Source organism: Squalius cephalus, assembly GCF_949319135.1.
Source record: "Squalius cephalus genome assembly, chromosome: 14".
Taxonomy (NCBI): Eukaryota; Metazoa; Chordata; class Actinopteri; order Cypriniformes; family Leuciscidae; genus Squalius; species Squalius cephalus.
Window position 1 is genome coordinate 2,235,750 of NC_137135.1, and position 27,716 is coordinate 2,263,465.

Below are 27,716 nucleotides of genomic sequence, written 5' to 3' on the forward strand. Positions count from 1 at the left end.
CTGGTTGCCTTAAAATTTTGAGTTTGTTGAAATGAATTTGAGTTAATACAACAAAGGAGATTGATTTAATAAACAGTAACTCAAAATATGATGTTATCTGAACCACATTAATCATCTAAGTTGATTTGACTAAAGATAAAAAGTTGTGATAACAAATCATGAAAATAATTTTTTTTTTATATATATTAAAACTAAACGTGCAGATAATATAACAATAGTGAAATAAAAGGCCATGTATGTGTTTGTAAAGAAAGTTTTCACATGTGATTCATCTCATTCACCTTGTTAATTGGCTCATTAGTCCTGTATTTATTCTGGATTTATATATTTTATAGTCCCATGTCTCCTGAGTTCATTGCTCTGTCTAACGTTGTGTTTGTGAAGCCTGTTTCTCTGCATCTTATTTCGTCTTCGTGAGTACTCTATGGAAACATTCTCTGACCGTAATAATGTCAAATGAAAAGTTTTACCTTAAAGTATATTTAATAACCTTTTGTCAAAAATTGCATTAACATTTTTAACTATAATACATTTTAATAACAATTAACATACCGGGCCCTATCTTGCACCCAGCGCAATTGACTGTACAGCGACGCATGTTTCATTCCTATTTCTCACCCGACGCACGGCGGACTTTTCCCTCCACAGACGCACGTCGGTAAATTAGGGAATGAACTTGCGCTCCCGGGGGCGGTTCAGCGAAAAGAGGAGGCGTGTTCCGGCGCAAACGTTCCCTGGTGCTATTTTGCAGTTTCAGAAAACAATTCCGCCACAGACCAGGAGAAACCTCGTCTAAAGTCAGTGGCGCGTTGCGCATGTTATTCATATGCTATTTTAAGAGTGCATGCTTGGCCATAATCAGTGTAGCGTGTGCACAACGCACACACACTTTGCTTCTCTCATCTACACACAGAAGCAGCAGTTTTCATTTTTAGAAAACCATACATTATTACAAGGAAAAATATTACCACACGAGGGAAATCATTGTGGTGTCCATGAAGATGTGAAAAATAGGCATAAATCTAGTTTACACATTTACCCAAATTATTATACGCCTGTTTAACCGAAGCTAATCTGGGTGTGTTTCTCCATCCCCAATGTCACTCCTCTGTGTTTTACGGCCCTGACGAGAACGTCGGTCTCCTCGGCTGTGAACCGCTCCTGCAAATCCGCCGTTATAATAGCAATCCGCCATGGAACAAGCGCGCCTGCTCTTAAAGGGAATGTGAGATGATGCTCTGATTGGTTTATTTCACATTACGCCCAAACCACACCTATGAGTAATGAAGCGACTTCAGACCAACACATTTTAGATTTGCGTCGGGCGCAAGAGTCATTTATCCCGTCGGTATAATAGCAACAGCGCCCGAGACCCGCCCACAAAGTTACTTGCGTTTCGCGCTTGATACTTGCGTTTCAGATCGTTAAAATAGGGCCCACCGTGTCTAAAAACATTACATTCAGTTCAAACTTAAGTATCTTCTTTTTTAAAGTGTGCTAAAGTGTGCTTCTTTTTCTCAAGAGTAATATCCAAAAATGATCTGCTGATATTTAATCACCCTCAAACCACTACCAACCCTGTATGATTTTCCTTTTCTCGAAACTGCAGCCGATATATCTGTGCTCCACACACGACAGAACGTCCTCCAGGTTGGGAACGGCGTGAGCGTGATTAAATGATGATTAAATGATGATTACAGGAGGAGCTGTTCCTCTAATGTGAAGAAGACTCACGCCATGCTGATGAAGGCAGCGTTTCCCCCGTAGAGGAAGGATCTGTTGAGCACTTGGAGGATGAAGGTGAGGTACTGTAGAGGAAGGAGAGGGGTCGCGGCACACACTGAGAACAACACACACTGCAGCGCCGTCAGAGACAGGGACAAGATGGCCGCCCTCAGGTCTGCTTCCCGCTCACTCTGGCCTGCACAACACAGTAAAGGGAAGCGAGAAGGCTGTGGTTTGAGGCCCGTGTTCACAACATAAGTTAAAGAGAAGCGGGTAGTCGTGACAGGAATATAGTCAAACCAAACTTTCAGTGTTTGGCATGCTAATGGATATGACAATGTTAATGTGTGTGGTCTTGGTGGAAGAGATCTGTTACGCTGAGCAAGCACAGAACTTACAGTACAAACTCGACATGCCCACGACATATAGCGTTTCATGACAGAACTTTGTATTCATATTTTCAGCTATCAAAATGTCTCATAAAAAATTATTTATACTGTGTGAGTAATGAAGTGACTACATTTTTTAATTAAATAACTGGGTGATATATTATTATTGAACAAGCAAAATGTTTCAATATCTAATACTAATTAAATAGTGATTCAAACTGTATACATTTTTTTAGTTTTCTCTTAAATTCTTTATGGACACCCTTGCACCAGTGTTATTTTAGCATCATATTTATATACTATGTAATGGCTGGACCAATCAGACACCGAAATTATTCTTCATATTTAATGAACTATCCGGCTAACCCACTCTCCCCAACAACTATGGTAATAGTTCTGTGTGTTGGACCATCCCTCGAAACTGCGAATAACAGGCAGGAGAAGAAATAATGCAGAGCTTTGCTCTAAACTCAGGCCATAGTAAAGACGCATACAGCAGACTCTTCTGCATTCATTTATAGACAAGCTCTTCTATAGATGAACGTGCATCCCAGGACATTGTGTGTATGATTATTATTATGTTATGATGTATAGTGTCTCTTGCATTGTATTTTGTTTTATGCATGCTTTATGAGAGAACTACTGGTTAATGTAACCCCACCTATATCGTGTCTCCATCTAATTAATACTCATTTAACGACTCACACTTTAGTGGACATCACCTCCTCATAGTTCGTTTACTAATTGGAGTATAAATGGATTCATGATTTAGTTAATACAATTTGTGCACAATACTTAAAGACTTTTAACATCATTTTAGCTCAAAACTCACTTTCATACAGTAGCAAGTGTTTGAAATAACTTCCGGATTCTGATCACCATATAAGGCAGAAATACTTGCAATGCAACTAACCACTACCATAGTAAACATGGTAAATATGACAGAAGAAATCAGACAAATCATAAAAGAAAGCAACTCTGGTTTTACAGGAGCTTCCTCTGTTTCTCTGACTGAAAATATAAGCTCCTCAGGTCGTATTTGTGGTGGCATATTTGTAGAAATGTTTATTCTTTCTGGATGTGATGTAAACATACTGTCATGTGACTACAAATGAACAGAAACAGACGCGACTGATCAGTAGGTTACGTGTGTCCTCTTTCTTTTGTGAAATAACAGTGACCACTTTATTTCTGTGTGACTAATGTGCAATCTTGACACAAATTAATTCATTATGATCAGTGTATCACTTATTGGTTAAAACATCGATTCTTGGGTTTGAAATCTTTAGTAAACAACAAAAATGCTAGCAAACAGTCGCTTTTATCATGCTAGTTTTGCAATCTGGCTAGTTTCCAGTGATTTCTTTCGCTCCAGACCCGAGGCTATTAGCCCGACACGACCCTATTAAAGCCCTGCTCGCACTGGCCCGACAGTGGAAACGCGGCTATTCTCTGCTTGCAGATTAATGTCTCTTAAACGATTGATCTTGTTACACACTCTAATGTACATGAAAAATACCCTTTTTTTAGAATTCATAAATAATCAATACTGAATGTTTGCTGGACGAACTGATTAATTGATTGTAATATTAATTTAGCTACATCATGTTAATCCGATTAACTGATCCAAATATTCATAATTAATCTATTCATCTATATTAAAGTTATAATTAAATATTAACTATTATAGTTTAAAATATTATAAAATATAAAATATAGTAATTGTATGTGCTTTTGTCATTTTTATTAGTGTTTTATAAGTACTATTTCAGTTTGATTTATCATTAGTAGTTCAGTTTTAGTTTATTTATTTCCATTTAGTAATTGTAATGCTTCAACTTGAACTACACTTAAAAATTTTGCCTTGGGAAGTTTTGCTATCTAATATTCTCATTTCAATAAAAAAAAACAAGTTTAAGATTAACTATCCCTTAAACAGGTCTCACTGACATCAGAAATCAGAAAGTTTGTTTAGAAACTTTAAATTAACAAATGGTATTTTTGGACAAGAAAGTGTGTTTCCTACAATGTTTTCATATGTACACTGAATACCTGTAAAGAGATGAGAGAAGTGTGTGTGCATGTGTGTGTGCTGACCTGCTTCTCTCTGCTTTCCCTTGTGTCGGTCCATGATGAGGCCGTTCCAGGGGGCGCACAGGATCCCACACAGCTGAGTGAACGCGAACGCATTCGTATATCTGCTGACTGAGACAACAAGAAGAACACTGAGTGAAAACAGCATTCAGTCTCATGATGCAGCCGGAGCCTGTCTGCATGCCTATATCTATACATACTGCTCAAAGGGATTCACCTGATTCACAGACAGAGCAGGGCATAAGGATAATACAGTATGTGTGTGTGTGTGTGTGTGTGTGTGTGTGTGTGTGTGTGTGTGTGTGTGTGTGTGTGTGTGTGTGTGTGTGTGTGTGTGTGTGTTTGTGTGTGTGTGTGTGTACCGAGGCTTGGTTCTCCTCCGGCCAGATGATTCAGCATTGGGTTTAAGGTCCCGATGAACAAGTAGTGTCTCAGCTGCATCACAGAAAGCCACAGCATATGCCACAAGAAGAACCAGGAGAGGAAACAGCTCTTGAAACTACGCTCTGACAAAAACATACACACATAGTGTTAATACTCTTCACAAGATATACTTCACAATCAAACAAACAATAATGTGGCCAGGTGAGGATCTGAATGTCGCATGCACACTGCAGCTTATTCTAATCAAGTCATGCCCACTTAGACAGGAAGTGACATGTAAAATCTCCAACCCCAAGACATTGAGGAGCAAGTTCATCTAAAGTCACGTCAAGTCTCCTTCATTTATACAGCACTTTTCACAACACAGAGTGTTTCAAAGCAGCTTTACAGAGATAACTGGAAAATAATGCAACACAGTTTGTTTCCAGAAGGAAGTAGCGTCACAGTCCAGTTTAAGTAAGCTCAGTGTGCTTCATTTTTGTTGTAAAAACGTTATTAATTTAGTTCATTTATACATATAGCCGCTCTGGAGAAAACAGTAATGCCAATGTTACCAACAGTGTTATCACTAAAAGTAACACATGACTTGATTGTTCATGAATAAAACAGTTTATGGCAAATAAAAAAACAGCCACAAAAAACAATGTGACAATTTTTCAGGTACTGTATTATGGGATGGTGTTTTGGTGCCTGTATATAAGCACTGAAGCTGCTGTAGCCCCTACTGTAATTGTTAGTTTTCTTATTTTTCTTCTATGGCATCCTCATGAACCATAAGTAGGAAAATAATGAAATTTGGCACACTTGTACTAATGGTAATGACAAGTAATCTTACCAACTTTGAGGTCTCTAGGACCAGCTCTATAGCGCCACCACCCATTCAATAGTGGTCATTGCAGTAGTGGCCATTTTGAAAAGTACAGAATTACATTTTTTCGCTACTCAAAAATTTGCTCTGACGATCACTGGACTGAGCAACACAGAAACTACAGAGTTTTGATATTCCTTTTTGTTCAAAGGTTATGATTATGCGAAGTTAACAATGTTGACTCAAAATTAGATCAGACGCTGTATCTCGGCTGTAACTTTGATCTACCGAAACGAAACTCTGAACGCTTCATCTGCACCACGATCTGAAGGTACCTGAGATGTTTGAACACAGCGCCAACTAGTGTTCCAGAGATATAAGGATTTGTGCAAAAATGCCTATTACTTGTTTACTTCATTTGTTTTCTTTGTGTCATTATGTTCCTTGCCTATGCCGATATCGACGATATCTCATTTGTAATTTTCCATTAATCTGCCTATACGCCATATTGAAGATGAAAAACAGTTGTTTCGATACTCCTCCCACAAATCTTGTCCAGTTTTGTTCTAAATTGTCTCAGATGATCTTTAGACCAAGCCGCTCAGAAATGACTAAACATATGTTTGAACTATACTCTAAATACCTTTCTAAAGTTGACCGTGCCTGCATTTGTTGTCCTATAATAGCTTAGCATTGTGCTTGCTGGTGTCCGGAACTGTAATGCATATTTGGATGATCTTGTGATCTATTCACCTAATTGGTCCGCACATGTTTCAACATTGAGAGAGGTGTTTGAACGCCTTGAAAACGCTTCACTGATGTTAAACCTTGCCAAGAGTGAATTTGGTCAAGCTACAGTTACGTACTTGGGCAAAGAAGTGGGCGATAGAGGCAAAAGTGACTGCAATTGCAGACTTCCCAGTTCCTGCTACGCGCAAAGAACTCCGCAGATTCTTGGGGATGGCCGGTCATTACCGGAGTTTCTGTAAGAATTGTTCTACTGTGGCCATCCCCCTGACATCACTCCTTAGTCCTTCACGTACTTTCCTGTGGAATGATGACTGTCAGAATGCATTTGATAATGTTAAAGCTTCATTATGTAGTACACCTGTTTTGACAGCTCCAGATGCTGAAAGAACTTTCAAACTGGAAATCGACGCAAGTTCTGTTGGTGCGGGGGCAGTGCTTGTACAAGAAGACGTTCATGGTATTGACCATCCTGTGTGTTACTTCTCCCGTAAGTTCAATAAACACCAGCTGAACTACTCCACTATTGAGAAGGAAACTTTGGCCCTGCTATTGGCTTTGCAGTATTTTGATGTCTATGTGAGCTCTAGTAATCTGCCTGTAATTGTATTCACAGATCACAATCCTTGAGTATTCAGAGACTGATGCGCTGGTCCTTGATGGTACAAGGTTATAATCTAGTGATTAAACACAAGAAGGGTTCGGAGAATATAATCGCTGACGCTTTATCTAGAGCTTAATATGCAAGGAAAAGGGTAAAGAAAAAAAGTTGTGTGTTTTTTTTAGGGGGAAAGTGTTACGTTCCACATGTGTTTGTGTATTTTTCTCTTTCTTTTGTGTTTGTGTTTCTATTCGTTATTCTTAGGTGGGGATCATTGGTTGCCCATAAGAGATGTGACGTCACAACGTTAAAATCAGAACTGACGTTCCACAGACCTTCTACTGGTTTAAAAGGCCCAGTGACCAAGAGCGAGGCAGATCAGCGCCAGATCTCAGCCAACTTCCCATGCCTTGAGTTGTTTGCTGAAACCATGATCATGATCACGTTTACGATTGTTTATGGTTATGTTTTTGTTTTTGCTTTTGCTTACGCAAGGGTTCAGAGATGAACATTCCTTTGGGGGTTTGTTAGTATTGCTGCCGATGGAATGCACTGTTTAGAGTTGGAGCACTAGAAGTGTGTAGTGCGTGTGACCTATGCGTGCGTGTTCTGTCTTTAAAGACCACGGTAGTTAGAATTGTTTTCTGTTATTTAGCCGGAGAGTAATCGCCATGCATTGTATTTATTGTTTTTTATTTAGTCAGCGTAGTTTATTTAAGGCGGCGTATATGGTGAAGATTTCGGGTTTTGTTTCTGCATTTTTCTTTTGGTAGGTAGTTTTAGAGGTGTGGGTTAAATAGTTTATTTTAAACTATAGTTTATTTTAAACATAGGGAATTATGTTTTGATTATTTCATTTGATTTGGTGACACTCTTGTTTTCTTACTTTACGTTTTCCTTTTATATTTTATAATTTTTTATGTTTTGTAACGTCATTCATACCTTTTCAATTGAAATGTTTTCAACGTTAACTTTGGTATTCCTGGTTGTTTCTGCTACTTGCACACATGGCAACAGTATCTCACGTAAGTGTTTGCGCAATCATCCCATTTACATCTTAAACTCGTAACAATGCTAATTGGTTAGCATGCTGTATTGTGTCCATTCTTTCTAATGTGGCTATAAGCTACATTTGTGGCTAAGTTAGCTTTGCATGCTAACCAGTTAACATGCTAACTGACGCGTTTGTGGACTCTGAAACCTCTCTTCAGTAACGTGGCAACGAGTGTCCTCTGTGGCGTATCATCATCATCAACAAGCTCTGACCCATTCAGGTTGTGGGTTCGATTCCCATGTGGGACATGCCCAGAACGCAAGAGGAACTGTGACCAGAAATGGTGCAAAAGTTGTGTTTTTCTGAGAATGATCTCATCTGAACATGTGGTGCATTTACAGACAAAATCTTAAGAGTTTTACATTATAATGTACTAATAACCACCATGATAATACAGATGATAAAACAGAAAAGCACATATTGAATCATCATTAGTGCCCTGAGTTCATCATAAGTGGTCTGTCCAGAAACAAAATGAACTACATAAAATATAATCATTCAAATGCGATGTGTCACATAGGGACTTCTAGGAATGTCTTTTTACTATTTTCATCATGAATCATACAGTATTAACAGGTTTGGACTGTAAAAACTGTTTTCTGTAACAATTACAGACATTTTTACAGTGTAGTTATGTTACATTGTTGTTTTATATTGAATTTTGTGAATTTTATCTTCATACTGCACAGGCGTATAGCACAAATAGCACATGTATCAAGTGTGTTTAGTGTTGAACTCTTGCATACCTGTTGTGTCTGTGGTTTGGCCTTGGGCAGATGTCTCTTTAAATGGCATTTCCTCCTCAGATTTAGAAGTCTGGATGTTATTCTCATCATTCTTTGCAACGGCATAATCCCGGGTTACTCCACAGTTCACCCTATTGGTGTAAATAAGAAACAGGCAAAGCATTGTTGGAGGAAAGATATACGGTGCAGACAGTGAAGTATACAGTATAGAGCATAAAGTAATCTGTGCAAAGCTACAAGTATTCTGAAGAAGAAAAAAGCAAAGCCTAAAGAAACTGAGTAGACAATATGAAACACTAACCATGTTTCCATTACCCTTCAAATTGCGAATTGAAAATACGCCCAATGGAAACACGTCAATTTCGCAAAAACTCCCATTTATCGCAAATAAAGTCTTTACGCTCGCATGAGGTGCTTTTTCAGGCAATTCGAAAAAGGAATATTTCGCAAAACTGCAATGGAAACAGTTTTTGACACAGTATGTTTGGACAGAAGAAGAGACAGAGTTCTTTATTAAACTCATAAAAGACAAAAGAATTACAGGAATACTGGATTCTAAACAACAGAGAAATGCCACACTTTATCAAGACCTTTAAGCAGATCTGAGGGAGAAACTCCCAGAAACCCCTCATACGAGCCGCTCACAGTATAAGGGTCTTTCCTTGCCATTAAAGCTTGAGTAACACGCCTACGTCTCCTTCCATCATTGCTGATGTCCAGTGCGGTGGCTGGGATATACAGAAAACTACCAACTTCAGTTGCCATGATTTTTGGAAGGACTTATCGCGATAGGAAAAAACAAATGTTTTAGCGCGCATAACATTGCTTAATGGAAACTACGTCATTTCGCAATAGATTTTATCGACATTTAGAAAATATCGCAAAAGTTTTGCGCAAATCTGTAATGGAAACGCGGCTACTGAGACTGTCTGCTTGAGGTTTCCCCGCCGGTGAAGTTCTAGTGTTATTTGCAGCTTATATAAAGATGTAAAGGTGTCTCTGGTGTTCTCCAGGAGGAGGCAGTGGATTAGAGCCGATCAGCAGAGGGACTGAGCGTGTGGTTTACATGTTTCTGAAGGAATAGGGACTGAGGGCCCTATCTTGCACCCAGCGCAATTGATTTTGTACACCGACGCATGTATCATTCCTATTTTGCACCCGCGCACAGCGGACTTTTCCCTCCACAGACGCATGTCGGTAAATTAGGGAATGAACTTGCGCTCCCGGGGGCGGTTCAGCGAAAAGAGGAGGCGTGTTCCGGCGCAAACGTTCCTTCATGCTATTTTGCAGTTTCAGAAAACAATTCCTCCACTGACCAGGAGAAACCTCGTCTAAAGTCAGTGGCGCGTTGCGCATGTTATTCATATGCTATTTTAAGGGCGCATGCTTGGCCATAATCAATGTAGCGTGTGCACAACTCGCACACACTTTGCTTCTCTCATCTACACAGATGCAGCAGTTCTCATTTAGAAAATCATACATTATTACAAGGAAAAATATTACCACACGAGGGAAATCATTGTTGTGTCCATGAAGATGTGAAAAAATAGGCATAAATCTAGCTTACACATTTACCCAAATTATTATACGCCTGTTTAACCGAAGCTAATCTGGGTGTGTTTCTCCATCCCCAATGTCACTTCTCTGTGTTTTACGGCCCTGACGGGAACGCCGGTCTCCTCGGCTGTGAACCGCTCCTGAAAATCCGCCGTTATAATAGCAATCCGCCATGGAACAAGCGCGCCTGCTCTTAAAGGGAATGTGAGATGACGCTCTGATTGGTTTATTTCACGTTACGCCCAAACCACACCTATGAGTAATGAAGCGACTTCAGACCAACACATTTTAGATTTGCGTCGAGACCCGCCCACAAAGTTACTTGCGTTTCGCGTTTGATACTTGCGTTTCAGATCGTTAAAATAGGGCCCTGAGTGTTTCTGAAGGAATAGGGGCTGAGCGTGTGGTTTACCCGTAGCTGTAGTCCTCCGGCAGCGGGTACGGGATATGCGTTCGAGGCATCAGCACAAAGGTGCGGAACAGATGAAACACACTACAGCAGGACAAGAAGAGAAAAGACCATCGCAGAGGCACGCCATCCTCAAACAGCAACTGAAAGACAGAGATCGGACCATCATGATTCAAGGCCTTTCATGATATCAGTCATCTCATCTCAGCATAATCATCTGATGTGTGGCTTTCATTTGCCTCTTACTTTGACGATGAGGAAAACCGCAGAGGAAGAGTCGAAGGCTCCGTTATACAGAGTGATTATAGTAGAGCGGTGAGCGCCGAAGAGATTCGCCACCTAGAGACACATGAGGAGATCATGAAGAGGACATTACATGTGGGTTCATCGTTTATGTTAAAGGGTCATATAATGGAAAACGTGAAAAAGACAGTTAATATTCAGTGATATTCTTGATTTGAATGCACTGACACTACTGGATGAGAACAAAAAAGATGTCAGTGATGACATCACTGTTTCATAGCTGATCCGACTTTGTTTCATAATTGACACATTTTGCAACATCAACACTATCATTGAACAAATCTGAATCAACACTTGAACTGAACAATGACACTGGCAGCTTATAGCTGAACTGAACTCATAATCGATGAACTTTACACAGTTATTTAACTGATTAACTGAATTGATCATTATCAGTTAAATAACTGTGTAAAGTTCAGAATATTAATTTGTCTCAAAAGTCTCAAAACCGTGAAGCTGCTTTGAAACAACATGTACTGTATAACTGACTTGACTATTTCTTGGTCTTGAAATGAAAGAGATGGATGCGATCTAATAACACCAAACGCCTTCTCCAATCCAGCTTTTCAAAGAGGTTGGTCAGTGTTAAACAAACCAGCGGCCTCCCAACCTGATGTTTGGGGTCGTAACACTAAAAGAACATGAAGGTTAAACCAAAAGCACCCTCATATTCTGATATTAATTCTCAGTAACACTTTATTTTGATGGTCCCCCAACATATATTCAACTAACTATAAGTAACTTTGCAACTACATACTAATAGTTAAATGTCTAAAGTGGACTATGAAAATAAAGTGTTCCCTAATATTCTACATCAGAAAGGTTTGAGGAGTGTTGTGGGATCTTCAGTACCTGCATGTTGGTCATCAGGAACAGGATTCCTCCCACAGCGATGAAGGACAGAGCGGGGAAGAGGAGGACAGAGCTCACTGCAGGAGGGAACAGCACTCATCAGACACACACACTCAACTAGCAATGCACTAAAGGTCAAATAAAGATAAAAACGCTCTTTACCTGGAGTGGAAAAGGCTATTAACAACATCCCTGCAGTGTAAACCGATCTGTGAAGTACAACATAACACAGTGAGAATATGAGAGACGTTCATCTTGTTGTTTTCTCAGCCCTGTCTGTCTGTGGAACATGTGGATTGTGTTATAACTGATTACAGACGGAGATTTAGGAGCTGAGATAGAAAGTGGTCACACAAATATTTGGACACTTAAGCTTCACATATAAAAGGATTACTGCTGTTTGAAAGCTTGGGGTCAATATTGTTTTTTAAGACAGTAATACTTTTATTAGGATGAAGACTTTATGACAATGAAGACTTTTTTATTTTAAATAAATGCTGTTCTATCCATCAAAGAATCCTGAACAAACACGGTTTGCACAACAATCTGAAGCAGCACAACTATTTTCAACACTGATATTATTCATAAATGTTTCTTGAGCATCAGATCCTCATATTAGAGTGATTTCTGAAGGATCATGTGACACTGAAGACTGGAGTAATGATGCTGAACATTCAGCTTTGATCACAGGATATAAATTACACTTTACTAGATATTCACATAGAAAATAGACAGTCTAAGCACTTCAAAGATATGCTTAAAGTTTATGCTTAAACTATGCCTAAGTTTAGTTCAACATTAATCAAACCTATTACTAAAATTATTAACCTGTTGATTTCTCAGAGATCCCCTTTCGACCTGCACTTACAGGCCTATCAGTATCTTACCCACAGTATCAAACGCAGTTGAGAAATTAGTAGCTGAGCAAATGATCTGTCACATGAATAATAGTTTGGCTTTAGAGCAAATTATTCAATGGAAACTTCTAATAGATTTTTTTTATAGAAAATATTAAGTCTCTATGTATTAGATAAAGCTGGTGCCAATCTAGTTGACCACGTGCGTGTCCATGGTGTGACTATGAGGGAGGCTGGGCAACGAGTTCAGCCAAACTTGAGTCGCTTCACCGTCGCCTCGATCATAAGAACCTTCAGGAAACAGGTAGTTTCACTTCAGACTGCTCTCTATGGTAGCTTTAGAGTACTGTACAACACATACATGTACTGGAGCTGTTGCCCTATCCTACTGTAATGAAAAGAAATGCATCAGATTGCCTCACACACAGATAAGAGTTTCTGAATGCTTCCATTTTGTAAAAGGAATGTGTCACAGTCACAGTAATCAGGACTTCTATTTCTGTAGGACACAGAGACGACGGGATGGAAGAAGCCTAGACACTTCTGTTGATGTGTGTCAGGGGTGGATCAGGCACACTCGAGGATTCCCCCCCGCTGTCTGGCTAGGGCCAATAAAGCCTGTGATTGACCCTGACCAAAGACGGGATGCTGGGGCAGAGTCATTTGTTGTTGTTGTTGTTTGGTGTATTGTACTGTACAGCACATGAAGGAATAAAAGAAATGTGCTAATGTATACATTTGTTGTTGTTCATCAAGTGAAAAGGTTTTTGAGGGGGAGAACCACAAACAACATAACTTGCAGATTACCTATTTCTGTAGTATTGATTTGAATTGACATCAGCAGTGTGTAAGACTATGTTGTAGTGTGTGTGTTTTTGATAGCTTGTGTGTCATGTGTGTGTAGGGCAAAGTTTGTTTTTTCAGCAAGATTGAATGGTTTTGAGTGGAGAGATTCATTTTGACCTGAAAATAGACAGTTTAGGGAAATGGGTGAGACTTTACGGAAGTTACGGAGAGTTTCGAGGAATAGAGGCATAATTTTAAGAAATGTGTTTAAAGGGGTGGTTGATTATGATTTCCCTTTTCTAACTTTATTTAGTGTGTAATGTTGCTGTTTGAGCATAAACAACTTCTGCAAAGTTACAACGCTCAAAGCTTCTACATGTTGTCACTTCTTCTTAAATCTCTCCATCTTTGTCTAACTCCGGTTTAAACAAAAAAGGCTAAAAGGCTTATATTTTCATTGCGTGTCTGTGTGAGGTAATCAGAGCTGCTAAGAAACACACACACACGCCCACACACACACACACACACTAGAGATGTGCGGTTGGCGGTTACAGCCGCAGACTCTGCGAATAAACCACGGATCGGGCGGATGATGTGACAAAAAATAATATTTTAATTAAATTCGGGCGGGTGGCGGTTGAACCAATCATGATTGTTAGTCCTGCTGGTATAAAATGAAGTGCACTGTCTGAAAAAGACGCGCTCTCTTCCCATGCAGTCAAAATGAACGGGAGTCTTCAGAACAGACTCGTCCTAATCGACACCCTGACATAACAGTGCGTAGAGTTAATTAGCCTATAATGTGAATGACTTGTTATTTTATTCAAGCTTTCTTTCTTTTTGCAAAAAAATAAAGTGCAATAGGCATTAATTAGTAGTAGGCTAAAGAGCAGCATGTTGAAATGATGTGCTAAATTGTGTTTTTATTACAATGAAAAAATTGTACAGTAGCCTAGTCAGGTAAGGTCAGGTTTGGTCAAGTTTTATTTAGGCTATTTATGTATTTTTGTCCGTGTGCGCCGATCGGAGACGGAGTTCACTGCTGATGTTCTGGGGACTCAACATGGCCAACAGGCTGTACTAGTAGGGGCTTTGAATATCTTTGCTGCATTGGATCAGTCTCCTTTCTAGATCAGGCAAGAGGATTCTAGCCTCGCGGCTCGCGTAAGTAGCGCCTTGCATCGCCCATAGACCTTGCAACAACCAGCCGATGGCGGGCGGGTGCGGCTTGGAGAATTGGTCAAAAAACATTGGTGCGGATGGATGGCGGACGGATGATGAGTATTGTGATGCGGTTGCGGGTGAAATAATAGCCCATCCACACATCTCTAACACTCATACACACACGCACAAGCTATTGAAGCTCCGCCCCCTGTGCCGGGAGCAGCAGCTCATTTGCATTTAAAGGGACACAAACAAACCTACGTGTTTTTGCTCACCCTCAAAAAGTGACAATATTAACATGCTATAAAAATATCTGTGTGGTATTTTGAGGTAAAACTTCACACACACACACACACACTCTGGAGACATCAGAGACTTATTTTACATCTTGTGAAAAGGGCATTATTGGACTTAAGCAATCGAGAAAAACTGTAGTTTAAACTATTGTGTATATTTAATCATATATTCTGTTTTAGGGAGACTTGTGACGTTCTGTCCAGGGACTACAGATAACCGAAAACTGTCCCTGTAAAAAATAAACCCCAAAAAAACCTAATGAACTTGTGTTTTGATTCAAAATGAGCTTGAGCTATCTTTGTAAATTCCACTTCGTTTTTATATTCTGTTTTCTAACGCAGTGGCTTGGGCTCGTGTCCACATTTATTTATTTTATTTGTTGTTTATTTGAATAGGGACAGATACAAAAAAACATAGATTATTACATAAAGAACAATCCGATGCCTGTATCAGTGTTTATAGCCATGGCTAATTCACAACACCTGTCCCTAGAACGGCTTTTAACAGTTAAGATAATAAAAGTAAAACATTTTTTTACAGTGATTATAAAAAAATGTCCAGAAACCAGTTAGCACCAATAAAAATAAGTGTAGTAAATAAACACATTCACTCGAACTCACACAGATGCACACCTCACACACACACAGCTATACATCTCCTATGGCATGATCACACGGCTGCTGCTGTATGAAGCGGGCTTTTGTTCGTTTTTTAAAGGTGGACAGTTTAGTTAAAGTCTTTATATTTGTAGGAAGCCAGTTCCACAGATTGGCTCCTTTCACAGAAAAAACACTTTGGGCACAGGATGTTTTACGTAATGGCACTTTACAGTCTCCACATGTAGCAGCTCTTGTGGATCTGGAGGGTTCCAGCCGGTTCACAAATCTACAAAGTGGCTCAGGTCCAAGTCCAGTCAAACATTTAAAAAACAACTTTATGTGTCTAAGATTAACAAAATTAACAAAGTTTAAGATTTTATGTTTACTTAAAATGTAACAGTGATGGAATTGAATGGGCTTGTTATCTAAAATGTTTAGGGCACGGTTATAAAGCCTCTCAATAGGCTTTAGGGTAGTTTGGCTAGACATCCATTCATCAGTTCTGTCATCTCAATGCACCACAGATCCCAGTGTCCTGCCAAACCTCTCTCCTCCCTTCATCCCTCTATCACTCCTCTCTCCTCACTTCATCCCTCTATCACTCCTCTTTTTCTCACAGATTTGTCCATGCACTTCTCTCCTGATTGCTTATGAGGCCTAAACAAGCAGTTCACATCCTTCAAACATTACTACAATCAAAATATTGCAATTTTGTCATAGTGCTTATATATATAAACACTAAAAAGTCTTGAAAATAAGAGGAGAGAGCAATATGTCCCTTGCAAAAAAATGATAAGGTGATATGACTGCATTCCGCAGTATTACATTTACCATGGTGTGTACAAAATAACGCTAGGATATTTCACAGAATACCAGGTTATTACCCCAGCAAGCAATAGCCGTCATTTCACTGTGTGTGTGTTAACTATAGACCTGATATAGTCCGGCTATGACCCAGCAAGCAATTTTACGTTTAAAAGATAGTCTAATAGCCGTCCAAACAGAGCCCAGACGTCTAGGCTAAAACAAGGGAAAAGTAATTCGGGCTTCCAGTGAAAATGTAATAGACATCTAAACCACAGCCCAAGAATAGACTAGTCATCAATTAAACAAAGAAATGAAATGAAACCAAACACATTGTAATCACTGTTGACTTTGCTTACATGATGGAATATCATACATCTCGCAAGTTATTCTGGCAAAAACAACATTATTATTATTTTGTCTAGAAGTGTGTTACTCACAGCCGGACTACATCGGGTCTATAGTTAACCGAGACGGAGAAATGACGGCTGTTGCTTGCTGAGGAGTAACACACTTCTAGCCAAAATAACTGGAGAGATGTCTGATATTCCACCATGTAAGCAAAGTGATTACAATGTGTTTGGTTTCATTTCTTCTTTATCTAATTGGTGACTAGTCTAATCTTGGGCGATGGTTTAAACATCTATTAAATGTTCACTGACAGCCCAATTTAATTAGTTTAGACGTCTGGGCTGTGTTTGGACGGCTATTTGTTGCGATATGGTGTGCAGGAACGCCACACACACACACACGTAAACCGGACTCACATTCCCAGGAGCCTGGCGACGGTGGTCCCGAAGTGGTCGAACAGGAATCCGTTCGGGAGCGTGAGGAAGTTATTCATGAAGGATGCGATGGTGAAGACGAGGGAGAACTGCTCATCTTGACCTCTGCAATCTGACACACACAGATCCAGGGTTAACAGCACTGCACATACATCACGCACACACACGTGTGTGTTCAACCCATACATCAGGCACATGTGTGTGTGTGTTTACTGACCTTCAGATCCAGTGTTAACAGCACTGCACATACATCAGGCACACACGTGTGTGTTCAACCCATACATCAGGCACATGTGTGTGTGTGTTTACTGACCTTCAGATCCAGTGTTAACAGCACTACACATACATCAGGCACACACGTGTGTGTGTGTGTGTGTGTGTGTTTACTGACCTTCAGATCAAGGGTTAACAGCACTACACATACATCAGGCACACGTGTGTGTTCAACACATACATCAGGCACACGTGTGTGTGTGTGTGTTTACTGACCTTCAACTGCAGTCCCGTTGACGGTGGCGTTCACACACAGACTGCTGAAGTACCCTTCGCTCTTGAGCACGAACACCAGCGTGGCCCAGCCGAACACGGCGCCTGCGAAGCCCAGACACTCCAGGAGCCCTGAGGCCAGCGTGAGCCAGGAGCGAACCCTGCGCCCGTCCCCACAGCCCAACATCTCCAGGTCAGAGGTCACACGGCTCCTTCAGGAGACACACAGCCAGTCAATCCAGAGAACCTCAGAGACGATCCAGAGACGTGAATGCACTGTTTACTGAGTCTTCAAATGACCACACACACACACACTTCTCCCTCTCTCTCTTTATATGGTCCTCTGAGATCTTTCCCTCCCATTTACTAATCCTTCCTTCCTTCTGGGAGCCTCTCAGCGGAAGGAAACTGGTGTGAGCATTCCAGAACATGGTGACTTCTGCATCCGGCTTTTCTGGTGTCAAGGCAAGTCACCATTATTCATAAAGCGCTCTCTACAACACAGACTGTTTTAAAGCAGCTTCACAGAGATAACAGGAGAATAATGCAACACTGTGTGTGTGTGCTGTACGGCAGATCTAGAGGAAAACAGTGTCTCAGTCCAGCTTCAGTGAGTTCAGTGATGGTTCCTTTCTGTTGTAAAAAAGGTATTAATTTAGTTCATTGTGACGAGATCCCTAAAACATGTTCAACCAGTATTGTAAACAAATATAATTCTGACACGTTTTTTGTGTAATCTGTGTATATGACCTTTTACAGTTAAACTGAAGTGAATGAACTACTGATAAGCACTGAAACATCTGTATTTCTCTCTCCCTCGCTCCTCAAACCTTCACTCCACTTAAATGAAGGTGACTTGACTTGACTTGACTCCTACATTCCTCACTGAAGCGTGAGATGGGCTGTGGACAAAAATGCCACAAAACCAGCCCGTCTGAATGGCTGAAGGGTTAGGGTGTTGTGGTCGATTGAGAAATGCACTGATCCAATGCAGAAGACGAGCTGGCCTCTGGCCGTTCAACACAATAGGATGACTCTGCAATACCTCATGACTTATTTTACAGCCTAAAATAAATCAAAGCAGAAGTTAAACGTGTGATTGGCACAAGACGCAGTATTTCTGATCTTCCCGTTCGGTCTGTGCCATTCAGTGATGCAACCGTGCTCAGAATAAGACAACTCTTAATCGCACTTTCACAGTCCCGATCACAAGACCAGCCAAGATTTGCTCTTCAGTGTGTGTGTGACCGTCTACGTCAGCGTCCTCAGAGACATGATCCGACACCAGTCACGACAACACACAGGTCTACGCTTCTACTGTAGTCTTTATACCGACTGCAATAAACGTTTAGATTTAATCACTGAAAAAAACTCTCTCTCTCTCTCTCTCTCTCTCTCTCTCTCTCTCTCTCTCTCTCTCTCTCTATTCAGCAAGGACGCATTAAATTGGTCAAAAGTGACATTTATAATTTTACAACAATATTTTATTTCAAAATAAATTCTCTTCCTCTGAACTTTCTATTCATCATCAAATAATCAAAAAATGTACAAAACTGTTTTCAACACTGATAATAATCATAAATGTTTCTTGATCATCAGATCATCATATTAGAGTGATTTCTGAAGGATCATGTGACACTGAAGACTGGAGTAAGGATGCTGAACATTTAGCTTTCATCACAGGAATAAATTACACTTTACTATATATTCACATAGAAAATAGTTACTTTAAATTGAAATAATATTTCAAGATATCACTGTTTGTTTTGTATTTTTAATCAAATAAATGGAGCCTTGGCGAGCAGAAGAGACGTCTTTTAAAAACATTAAAAAACCTACTGATCCCAAACTTTTGAACGGCATATATAGATAGGAGTATACTCCTAACAACACACACACAAAATGAAGCGTGAAGACTGGGCCAAGAACCTCAGAGGACTGATTTCTCCAAGGCTTTATCATGGGCTGATGAGATGAGAGTGGCTCTTGATGGATCAGGAACCGCACAGAGCTATTACTGAAGATCAGATAGATGGACCTCTTTAGATGAAGATGGACTCAAATCAACTCCCAGACCTAATGCCAGTTAAAGAAGACACTTTCTTCAAGCCCTGGAACAAGTAAAAGTCTGCATATTTCAAGAAGACCATGATGTTTATGCAGGACAAAGCTCCAGTAAAGGCCTTAAAGATGAAGTCCTTCCTCACCGGATCTAAACCCTATAGAGGACTTCTTCAGCGGATCTAAACCCTATAGAGGACTTCTTCAGCGGATCTAAACCCTATAGAGGACTTCTTCAGCGGATCTAAACCCTATAGAGGACTTCTTCAGCGGATCTAAACCCTATAGAGGACTTCTTCAGCGGATCTAAACCCTATAGAGGACTTCTTCAGCGGATCTAGACCCCTATAGAGGACTTCTTCAGCGGATCTAAACCCTATAGAGGACTTCATCAGCGGATCTAAACCCTATAGAGGACTTCTTCACCGGATCAGCGGATCTAAACCCTATAGAGGACTTCTTCAGCGGATCTAAACCCTATAGAGGACTTCCTCAGCGGATCTAAACCCTATAGAGGACTTCTTCAGCGGATCTAAACCCTATAGAGGACTTCCTCAGCGGATCTAAACCCTATAGAGGACTTCTTCAGCGGATCAGCGGATCTAAACCCTATAGAGGACTTCTTCAGCGGATCAGCGGATCTAAACCCTATAGAGGACTTCTTCAGCGGATCTAAACCCTATAGAGGACTTCTTCAGCGGATCTAAACCCTATAGAGGACTTCTTCAGCGGATTAGCGGATCTAAACCCTATAGAGGACTTCTTCACCGGATCTAAACCCTATAGAGGACTTCTTCAGCGGATCTAAACCCTATAGAGGACTTCCTCACCGGATCTAAACCCTATAGAGGACTTCTTCAGCGGATCTAAACCCTATAGAGGACTTCTTCAGCGGATCTAAACCCTATAGAGGACTTCTTCAGCGGATCTAAACCCTATAGAGGACTTCTTCAGCGGATTTAAACCCTATAGAGGACTTCTTCAGCGGATCTAAACCCTATAGAGGACTTCTTCAGCGGATCTAAACCCTATAGAGGACTTCTTCAGCGGATCTAAACCCTATAGAGGACTTCTTCACCTGATCTAAACCCTATAGAGGACTTCTTCAGCGGATCTAAACCCTATAGAGGACTTCTTCAGTGGATCTAAACCCTATAGAGGACTTCCTCACCGGATCTAAACCCTATAGAGGACTTCTTCAGCGGATCTAAACCCTATAGAGGACTTCTTCACCTGATCTAAACCCTATAGAGGACTTCTTCAGCGGATCTAAACCCTATAGAGGACTTCTTCAGCGGATCAGCGGATCTAAACCCTATAGAGGACTTCTTCAGCGGATCTAAACCCTATAGAGGACTTCTTCAGCGGATCAGCGGATCTAAACCCTATAGAGGACTTCTTAACCCGGATCAGCGGATCTAAACTCTATAGAGGACTTCTTAACCCGGATCAGCGGATCTAAACCCTATAGAGAACTTCTTAACCCGGATCAGCGGATCTAAACCCTATAGAGGACTTCTTCAGCGGATCTAAACCCTATAGAGGACTTCCTCAGCGGATCTAAACCCTATAGAGGACTTCTTCAGCGGATCTAAACCCTATAGAGGACTTCCTCAGCGGATCTAAACCCTATAGAGGACTTCTTCAGCGGATCAGCGGATCTAAACCCTATAGAGGACTTCTTCAGCGGATCAGCGGATCTAAACCCTATAGAGGACTTCTTCAGCGGATCTAAACCCTATAGAGGACTTCTTCAGCGGATCTAAACCCTATAGAGGACTTCTTCAGCGGATCTAAACCCTATAGAGGACTTCTTCACCGGATTAGCGGATCTAAACCCTATAGAGGACTTCTTCACCGGATCTAAACCCTATAGAGGACTTCTTCAGCGGATCTAAACCCTATAGAGGACTTCCTCACCGGATCTAAACCCTATAGAGGACTTCTTCAGCGGATCTAAACCCTATAGAGGACTTCTTCAGCGGATCTAAACCCTATAGAGGACTTCTTCAGCGGATCTAAACCCTATAGAGGACTTCTTCAGCGGATTTAAACCCTATAGAGGACTTCTTCAGCGGATCTAAACCCTATAGAGGACTTCTTCAGCGGATCTAAACCCTATAGAGGACTTCTTCAGCGGATCTAAACCCTATAGAGGACTTCTTCACCTGATCTAAACCCTATAGAGGACTTCTTCAGCGGATCTAAACCCTATAGAGGACTTCTTCAGTGGATCTAAACCCTATAGAGGACTTCCTCACCGGATCTAAACCCTATAGAGGACTTCTTCAGCGGATCTAAACCCTATAGAGGACTTCTTCACCTGATCTAAACCCTATAGAGGACTTCTTCAGCGGATCTAAACCCTATAGAGGACTTCTTCAGCGGATCAGCGGATCTAAACCCTATAGAGGACTTCTTCAGCGGATCAGCGGATCTAAACCCTATAGAGGACTTCTTCAGCGGATCAGCGGATCTAAACCCTATAGAGGACTTCATCAGCGGATCAGCGGATCTAAACCCTATAGAGGACTTCATCAGCGGATCTAAACCCTATAGAGGACTTCCTCACCGGATCTAAACCCTATAGAGGACTTCCTCACCGGATCTAAACCCTATAGAGGACTTCTTCAGCGGAACTAAACCCTATAGAGGACTTCTTCAGCGGATCTAAACCCTATAGAGGACTTCATCAGCGGATCAGCGGATCTAAACCCTATAGAGGACTTCATCAGCGGATCTAAACCCTATAGAGGACTTCCTCACCGGATCTAAACCCTATAGAGGACTTCCTCACCGGATCTAAACCCTATAGAGGACTTCTTCAGCGGATCTAAACCCTATAGAGGACTTCTTCAGCGGATCTAAACCCTATAGAGGACTTCTTCAGCGGATCTAAACCCTATAGAGGACTTCTTCAGCGGATCTAAACCCTATAGAGGACTTCTTCAGCGGATCAGCGGATCTAAACCCTATAGAGGACTTCTTCAGCGGATCTAAACCCTATAGAGGACTTCATCAGCGGATCAGCGGATCTAAACCCTATAGAGGACTTCATCAGCGGATCTAAACCCTATAGAGGACTTCCTCAGCGGATCTAAACCCTATAGAGGACTTCCTCACCGGATCTAAACCCTATAGAGGACTTCTTCAGCGGATCTAAACCCTATAGAGGACTTCTTCACCGGATTAGCGGATCTAAACCCTATAGAGGACTTCTTCAGCGGATCTAAACCCTATAGAGGACTTCTTCAGCGGATCTAAACCCTATAGAGGACTTCTTCACCGGATCTAAACCCTATAGAGGACTTCCTCAGAGGATCTAAACCCTATAGAGGACTTCCTCAGAGGATCTAAACCCTATAGAGGACTTCCTCACCGGATCTAAACCCTATAGAGGACTTCTTCAGCGGATCTAAACCCTATAGAGGACTTCTTCACCGGATTAGCGGATCTAAACCCTATAGAGGACTTCTTCAGCGGATCTAAACCCTATAGAGGACTTCTTCAGCGGATCTAAACCCTATAGAGGACTTCTTCAGCGGATCAGCGGATCTAAACCCTATAGAGGACTTCTTAACCCGGATCAGCGGATCTAAACTCTATAGAGGACTTCTTAACCCGGATCAGCGGATCTAAACCCTATAGAGAACTTCTTAACCCGGATCAGCGGATCTAAACCCTATAGAGGACTTCTTCAGCGGATCTAAACCCTATAGAGGACTTCTTCAGCGGATCTAAACCCTATAGAGGACTTCTTCACCGGATCTAAACCCTATAGAGGACTTCTTCAGCGGATCTAAACCCTATAGAGGACTTCTTAACCCGGATCAGCGGATCTAAACCCTATAGAGGACTTCATCAGCGGATCTAAACCCTATAGAGGACTTCTTCAGCGGATCTAAACCCTATAGAGGACTTCTTAACCCGGATCAGCGGATCTAAACCCTATAGAGGACTTCTTAACCCGGATCAGCGGATCTAAACCCTATAGAGGACTTCTTCAGCGGATCTAAACCCTATAGAGGACTTCTTCACCGGATCTAAACCCTATAGAGGACTTCTTCAGCGGATCTAAACCCTATAGAGGACTTCTTAACCCGGATCAGCGGATCTAAACCCTATAGAGGACTTCATCAGCGGATCTAAACCCTATAGAGGACTTCTTCAGCGGATCTAAACCCTATAGAGGACTTCTTAACCCGGATCAGCGGATCTAAACCCTATAGAGGACTTCTTAACCCGGATCAGCGGATCTAAACCCTATAGAGGACATCACACACTGACGGACTCCAGGAATGAAGGCTTATGACTTCTAGGCTGGATATATTGGGCACTGACTTTTTTTTTTTAAATGTCAGAAATGTTTATTTGTAAATTTTGAGTTGTTATTATTCTCCTTTTACGAGATAAAAAATTAAAGTGAGATGGAAAAATGTTCGTTTTTCATTTTGTTGCACAATAATTCTGCACACTAACAGTTGCACAATAATTGTGCACACACAGATATTCTCTTAAGAAATCCAAAACCTCACTTTTACTTCCTTAAATATCCCAGTTTGGGGTTATTAATATTTTGGATTGACCAAGAGCACTTTAGTTGTTCAATAATAAAATTAATCATCAAAAATACAATTTGCCAAATAATTTCGCTCACGGTGTATGTATATATATATATATATTTATATTTATATATAATATATATAAATTCATAATTAATAAATGTCATTACATTTTGAGGAGCCAGATCACATGACACTATTTTGAGTGTCTTGAACCTGAACTATTGTAAGATAAGATGTTCTGCATGTGATCGCACTCCATGCATTTGATTAAATAGTTTTGTTTAAATATTTTGTGAGACAGCATAGTAAAATGATCCTGCCAAACTAATTAATTTTTCTTTTCAAGATATTCAGAACAGAAATCAGAAATCAATTTTAATCCAGACATTAAAAACAAGCTCACTACACATTATACGCCTTCAAGTCATTATATGTATAAATTACATTTAGAATTTTTCAGTTAATAGAGATAAAAAAAACACACACAAATTTAGTTTCCAGTAAAGATTACAGATTTAAAGCATGGACGTTTGTGCACATGTAAATAAATATATTTTCTATGCATAACATCAAATTAATTTTTGGCTATGTTCATCAACACTGTAATGGGGTTTTGTGGCGAGAAAAACGATCGACGAAGAAGAAGAGTTACAATCTTTAATGAACACAAACAGAACTGAACTTACATAGAGAGGATGATGACACACACACACACACACACACACACCTGAACACAGCGACACACACCTGAACACAGAGACACACACCTCAACTGAGTGAAGAATCATGATGATAAACTAACGGAGGGAGGACGGTGAAACACACAGAGTCCATGTGATGAAGACTAAGAATAAACATGACGAACACACACGATCATGTGACCACAGATGTGCTGAATGATCTCGTCAGCAGTTTAATGTCAAACATCATCAGATATCTGACTACACTTCCTCAAAGAGCCATGAAACACACACTCTCCCCAAATCCAGCTTTCAGAGCTGAAGATCTCAGCGAGTCCAAAGGCCTGAAGATACTCAGTGCACAGAACGCTTTATTGACTCGTGTGTGTGTGTGTAATGATCAGTCTGAGCTCTATAGTCAGTTAAAGCTCATAGTCCTGTGTGATAGCAGACCATCATGATCTCAGTCTCGAACTGAAGTTAGTCAAGTACACACTTGACAATAAGGTTCATTAGTTAACATGAACATTAATGTATTCACTAACAATGAGCAATACATTACAGTATTTATTAATCGTTGTTAATGTTAGTTAATAAAAATCCAGCTGTTCATGTTAGTTCACAGTGCATTGACTAATGTTAACTAATACAACCTTTGATTTTGATAATGTATTAGTAAATGTTGAAATTAATATTAACTAATAAATGCTGGAGAAGTATTGTTCATTCTTAGTTCATGTTAACCAATTTTAACTAATGAACCTTATTGTAAAGAGTTACCATTATTGTTTATTATTTCCCCCTAACTTCATATATTTATTTGCTGATTTATTTAATGTAGAGCTACTGTTTAGTTCAATTCATTATGTTATGAAAACACAACATTTTCTATTGTAATCATGTTCACAACTTGTAATAATTACTTCAGTGAGCTTTCTGCCTAAAATCATAATGACGTTAACTGCGTGATTTGTACATTTGTGGGATCGATAACTAGTTTCCTCTGATAACAGATCATCTGAACTGCAGTGTGGACTCTTTTCCGCAAAGCTGCTTTAAAACGAAAATATATTGTGAAAAGCGCTGTAGGCTACAAATAAATGTGAATTGAATGTTGTATTGTACATGTTGCCGGTTATGACTTATAAAGCTTCGTTGATTTCAACTTACAAGCACATCATGCCAGCAGAGAGAGAATAATACAGCTGCATGAATATGACAAAGCTGTTTTGTTCGCTGTTGGTAATATTACACGCAACAGAACATAACTCCAGATACTGACGGACAGACATGCATTACAAAAATCAGTCTTTACTGCTAAACCGCTATTGGTCCAATTTCTCCGTCTCAACCATAGACTGAAAAATATAGGTCTCAACCCAACACACACACACACACACACACACTCCGATCTTTCCTCATTCTCGTGCAGTGCAGTGTTTATGATGTGATGTTAAAGCGAAGAATGAAGAACTCACCGGTCATGAGTGAAGAGAAGACTGAGAGACAGAGAATGAGGAAACACGCAGTCTCTCTCACTCACACACACACACTCTCTCTCTGTGGAAGAGAACACTCACTCACTCTCTCTCTCTCTCTCTCTCTCTCTCTCTCTCTCTCTCTCTCTCTCTCTCTCTCTCTGGCAGAGAACACTAGCATATAAGCTAATGAATTGTGTGCTGACTCTGGCTTTACTATAATTAATTCGGGATCCAAACGCAGTTTATTGAAAGGTAAATCCACAATCGAAGTCCACTAACAGCCAAAGGTCATAAGCTAACAGTCCAAACCATAACAAGGCACAGGGCTGAGGCCAACAGAGAAACCCGGACACAGGAGAACCAGGACACTAATGCTCAGCAGTGCAGAACTAACTCACACAACACTCAGCAATGAGTGACAGGAGTGACCAGGCTTTCATAGGGTGAGCAATCAGGGGTGATGGGTCCAGGCAGTGAGTTATGGGAAATGTAGTCCGTGCAGGAATAATGTTAATCCGGTGTGGAGTGCCCTCTGGGGTCCGTTCTTCGTACGCTGCTTAAAACATCCGAGATCAAATGAGACATCCAAGATAATAGCATCGTGCTAATCATGATCTGGCTAATTAGGTTCTTGTACTGATAATTGTGCGTTCATGCGCTGGTTTAAAAGGGGATATGTATCGATAGTAAGAACATTGATCAGCAACGCTGCTATTGGCTGATCATCATGGCCAAAGAGCGCGCTCAGTTTTTCCCCTCAGCAGAGCAAGAGTTATTGCTTGAAGATTGTGCTGAATTTGAAAGCTTAATTAAAACGCCAGGGAACACCTCAAAGTGTGCAAAAGCCAGGAGAGAGGGCTGGCAAAAAGTAGCAGACAAATTAAATGTGCAAGTGCTCACCATGTTATGGTTCTATCACTTATTACAGTATATATTCTTGTATTTTAATAATTTAATAATTTCTTAATGTCAGAGCCACCTCAGGACCCACTAGAACATGAGAACAAGTGAAAGTGAAGGACAAGATGGTAATCTTTTCTACTTGTAGCCTACTGTTCTTAGTCTCTTTTACAAAAAACACTGTTAAATGATGTGTTTGTCTGTTTATAACAGCAACCAAGAAAAAGGCTGAGCTAAAAAAACAGGTGTTGGTCCTGCACCCCCACATTACACCCCGGCAGAAGAGCTGGCCCTGGGGTTGAATGTGAACCGACCCATTGTGGAGGGCATCATGCGTTCAGCTCTTCCTCAGACCCAGTAGCAGCAACACCTTCATTACTGGTAAATGAGTTTTAAATAATCTTGCTACACTGTAAAATAATTAGTTGCTGCATTAAATTAAGTACGCATATAATCCAAATGGCTGGTACAGTCATTTCAACTGTTAAATATTGAGTAGTGATCAATTGCTTTGACTTGTGAAGGTGAAAACTGCTGAACTGAATGCAAAAATATTTTGCCATAGTGTAGTTCGTTGTAATG

At 40.5% G+C, this 27,716-nt stretch overlaps 1 protein-coding gene across 2 annotated transcripts in view; it reads right to left on the reverse strand.

Moving 5' to 3' along the window:
• The window catches only part of slc43a3b (solute carrier family 43 member 3b), a 36,288-nt gene extending 9,959 nt beyond the window's left edge, over positions 1-26,329 (reverse strand). Inside the window, exons 1-11 of one of the 2 annotated variants that reach the window (XM_079892772.1) lie at positions 26,232-26,329; positions 17,451-17,659; positions 16,944-17,073; positions 11,832-11,878; positions 11,670-11,746; positions 10,761-10,853; positions 10,518-10,657; positions 8,549-8,679; positions 4,571-4,714; positions 4,212-4,319; positions 1,735-1,921 (exon numbers count right to left, since the gene is read on the reverse strand). In XM_079892772.1, the coding sequence (XP_079748898.1) occupies positions 1,735-1,921; positions 4,212-4,319; positions 4,571-4,714; positions 8,549-8,679; positions 10,518-10,657; positions 10,761-10,853; positions 11,670-11,746; positions 11,832-11,878; positions 16,944-17,073; positions 17,451-17,634 (1,241 nt within the window). In that variant the 5' untranslated portion in view covers positions 17,635-17,659; positions 26,232-26,329. Of the gene's footprint in view, positions 1-1,734; positions 1,922-4,211; positions 4,320-4,570; positions 4,715-8,548; positions 8,680-10,517; positions 10,658-10,760; positions 10,854-11,669; positions 11,747-11,831; positions 11,879-16,943; positions 17,074-17,450; positions 17,764-26,231 lie in introns of those variants that run through there. The other variant, XM_079892773.1, reaches the window with a different exon arrangement.
• Between the last annotated feature and the right edge of the window lie 1,387 nt (positions 26,330-27,716).